Source organism: Apis dorsata, unplaced genomic scaffold, assembly GCF_000469605.1.
Source record: "Apis dorsata unplaced genomic scaffold, Apis dorsata 1.3 scaffold_215, whole genome shotgun sequence".
Classification (NCBI taxonomy): Eukaryota; Metazoa; Arthropoda; class Insecta; order Hymenoptera; family Apidae; genus Apis; species Apis dorsata.
The window spans coordinates 389510-393758 of NW_006263498.1; the positions used below are offsets into that span (position 1 = coordinate 389510).

The 4249-nt window shown below is 26.1% G+C and overlaps 1 protein-coding gene across 1 annotated transcript in view; it reads left to right on the forward strand.

Moving 5' to 3' along the window:
* The window catches only part of LOC102676914 (delta-1-pyrroline-5-carboxylate dehydrogenase, mitochondrial), a 5592-nt gene extending 2033 nt beyond the window's left edge, over window positions 1-3559 (forward strand). The window contains exons 2-7 of the mRNA XM_006615102.2: window positions 333-546; window positions 644-1075; window positions 1244-1654; window positions 1733-1911; window positions 1998-2186; window positions 2251-3559. Of these exons, the coding sequence (XP_006615165.1) occupies window positions 333-546; window positions 644-1075; window positions 1244-1654; window positions 1733-1911; window positions 1998-2186; window positions 2251-2485 (1660 nt within the window). The 3' untranslated portion in view covers window positions 2486-3559. The remainder of the gene's footprint in view (window positions 1-332; window positions 547-643; window positions 1076-1243; window positions 1655-1732; window positions 1912-1997; window positions 2187-2250) is intronic.
* Window positions 3560-4249: the final 690 nt, after the last annotated feature.

A 4249-nucleotide genomic window follows, 5' to 3' on the forward strand; every position in this document is an offset into this window, starting at 1 on the left:
GAAAATACTTTATAAAAATCTTAATATATTGAAGATAGTATTATAGATTTAACTCTTACTACAAAGTACATAGATAAATATTTACAAATGATATCAAGTTAAGCATAAAAGCTAATATGTGTTTTCTCTTATAATCTTATTGTATCAGTAAATTTAAATATATATGAACATTTGTAAATATTATGAATATTTAAATGAGTTATATGAAAATAAAATTAAAAAAAATAAAATAAAAAAAAAATAAATAATTAAAAAAAATTTTTAATTTTAAAATAAATCCAATTTTCTATTATTATTATTGGAAATAATATATTTAATATTCCTATAAACAGAGTTAGTACAAGATGCTTAGGGACAATAATACCAGTATCAAATAGTATTGAATTTCCTTTGGAAAATGAACCTATTCTTAGCTATAAGAAAGGTAGTCCAGAGAGGGCTGAATTAGAAAAGGTTTTGGATAAAATGAGTAATGAATGTGAAGAAGTACCCTTGGTTATTGGAAATGAAGAAATTAAAACAGATTTATGTAAATATCAAGTTATGGTAAGTTTAATATAATGATTACAAAATAGTAGACAAAATAATAATAGTAATATAATCAATGATTATTTATTAATGATAATTATAATACATGTTTTAGCCACATAATCATAAAATAAAAATTGCAAAATATTATTGGGCAACAGCTGATCTAGTCAAAAAAGCAATAAATGTTTCTGTAAAAGCTCAGCGTGAATGGGAAAAATATCCATTTGAGAAACGTTTAGAAATCTGGTTGAGAGCAGCTAATTTGATGGCAACAAAATACAGACAGCAATTAAATGCTGCTACAATGCTTGGGCAGAGCAAAACTGTTATTCAAGCAGAAATAGATAGTGCAGCAGAATTAATTGATTTTTTTAGAATGCATGGATATTTTGCTAAAGAGGCTATGAAATATCAACCAATTTCACCCAATAAAGAAACACTAAATTCAATGAGATATAGAGGAATGGATGGTTTTGTTGCAGCAGTATCACCATTCAATTTTACTGCCATTGGTGGTAATCTTAGCTATACACCTGCTTTAATGGTTTGCATTTTTTTTTAATTATTTCATTTTTATGTGTTTTATTAATTTCTATTATATGTGTGTGTGTGTATGTGTGTGTGTGTGTGTGTGTAATATAATTGCAAATTAAAGTATAACAATGTTTAATAATAAATATATGTAAAAAAATTTTGTATCAAATATTTCTAGGGTAATGCAGTATTATGGAAACCATCTGATACAGCTTTACTTTCTAATTGGTGGATATTTAAGATATGTAAAGAAGCTGGTGTACCACCAGGTGTAGTCAATTTTATTCCATGTGAAGGTCCTGTTTTTGGAGATACCATAACTGCTTCACCTTATTTATCTGGAATTAATTTTACTGGATCAGTTCCAACATTTAATCGTTTATGGATACAAGTTGGTAAAAATTTAGGAAAGTATAAAAACTATCCTAAATTAATAGGCGAATGTGGTGGCAAAAATTATCATTTTGTGCATGCAAGCGCTGATGTGGAATCAGTTGTTAATGGGACCATAAGAAGCGCTTTTGAATTTAATGGTCAAAAATGTTCAGCTTGCAGTAGAATGTACGTTCCAGAATCATTATGGCCACAGGTAGAAATATCGTATTATTTTAACTTCAATTTCAATTTTTTTAAATAAAGTTTTTTAATTTTAAATGTTACTATCTAGATAAAGGAAGGTCTTTTATCGATTCGTGACACGCTTAAAATTGGCGATATCAGAGATTTTACCGTATTCACCGGAGCTGTTATAGATGCTATCGCATTTAAAAGAATTTCTAATTATATCGAACATGCTAAAAAATCATCAAATTTAGAAATTATTGGTGGTGGAAAATATGATGATTCGTACGTTTTATTTTTAGCTATTTTATATATTTTATAAAATATATATCTTTATGTTATTTTTAATTTTTTTTAATCTTTTTCATTAGGATTGGATATTTTATTAATCCAACAATAGTAGTCACAAAAGATCCTAAAGATAAGATAATGACTGAAGAAATATTTGGTCCTGTATTAACAATATATGTTTATAAAGATTCAGATCTCGACGAAACGATGAAATTGGTAGAATCATCAACACCTTATGCTTTAACTGGATCGATATTCTCACAAGACGAGTAAATATTTTAATTTGTTTTAATATATTTATATTATATTTTATTATATTTCATTATTTTTTAGAAAATGGGCAAGAAGAGCTCTTGAGGAATTTAAATATACAGCTGGCAATTTTTACGTTAATGATAAATCGACAGGCTCGGTTGTTGGCCAGCAACCGTTTGGTGGTAGTCGAATGTCTGGAACAAATGATAAAGCTGGCGGTCCCCACTATGCCCTTCGTTGGGCATCACCACAGTCAATCAAAGAAACATTCGTTCCTTTGCGTGAACACGATTATGCGTACATGAGGTCTTAGATGTAAGTATCATTGTAATAACACAGAGATATAGTGATGTTATTACATCACTATATTATACATTACAAACTGAAAAATACAGATTTTTTGGGTTGTTCAATAAAAAATAATGAAATATCTTTATGCATTCCTTTACGTAAATTCATTGAATTTACGTAAAAGGCGCTAATTGCACTCACAATGCAAGTGATATGGGCTTTGTAGAAATTTCTACTATAAAGCAAACTGCTTAAACACGAAGTAATTCATGATAAAGATAGTCGATTTACAAAAAAAAAGTATTCAGTGATTGGTAATATATATACCAATTGAACAGTATTTTTGTTTTTAATAAAATATTTTTGTTTGTCAATTTGGTATTAGATAGCGTACAAGATAAATATATACAAGAAGGAATAATATTTGTAAACTACTTTTAAAGTAGTATCTCAACATACATATAAGTTTAATTTAATATTTGCTGCCAATAGATAAAATTAATATTCTGCAAGTTGCAGCATATAGAGTCTATACTATTAAGATCATGTTTCAGTACAATAATATTTTAATATCTCAGGAATTACTATACGTGGTCGTAAACAGAGGCATTTCTTTTGATCATATATTGCAGTAATACATGAAATTTTATAATACACATTATTCAAGTATGGTAATTGAGACACAACATTTGGGGTGTGTTTGAGAATTGTGATGAATGCGTACTAGTTAGAAAAACCATTCGTTGTGTTTTTCTGACCTTACTTTTTTATATTCTTATATAGATCATTTACAATGGCTGATATTATGTTATAAACGCGCAGCGTAAACATTCATTTTACTGTGTAACTTACAAGACAATATGTAGACGCGGGACGAACACAGTAAAATGCAAAAGTTACCTTTAAATTGTGTTGTCAAGCCTGATCGTCGATCGTTTAGGCATGTTATTGTTAACAGTGTGATTGAGACAAAACATCTTGTAAATCGAACAATGAATACTAATTAATTATACAATAATATGTTAGATGTTGTGGCTGATGTTATGATGTAATTTATTTTAAGTGTACCATAGCAATAAAACACCATACAATTAAATATTTATAATACTTAATATAAATTTCTCAATTAGTAAATGGAATAATTTAATTTTATTTTTCGTTGGGATTGATCTCATTTTTTAGAGATATTTTTATAATTGAAATCTTAAAGTTGAAAATAATTCTTTTTAATTTAAATATATTTAATATCATTAAATATCATTAAATATCATTGATATCATTAAAAATCACTAAATATTTTATTGACATAAATAATTGCCACAGCAAATAAGTGCTACGTCTACTTTTGTATTGTTAGTTATTCTGTAATAATAATTGCATTCTTAAAAAATGATAATTAGTTTTATGAATTGCTATTCGATTTAAATCAAGATGTTCTTTTTTATTGTTTGTTATAAATTCCAATTTACATAATATATTAATTTTAATAGTTAAACTGATGTATGTTGAAATATTTACATTCGGGATTAATTGAAATTTGCTAATATTATTTATTTTCAGTTGGATAAAATTAAGCTGTGAAAAGTAAACCATTTAGAAAATGTTTTTTTAAAATTGTTATTTAATTGTTTCGTTGATATATTTTTGATATTTAGTAAAAACTTTATCAGTTATAAAAAATGTCTTTTATTTTCTCTTATTTTCATTCATTTTTTATTATACCTACATCCTTGTAGTATGAATAATATGAATATATATATATATATATATATATATATATATATAT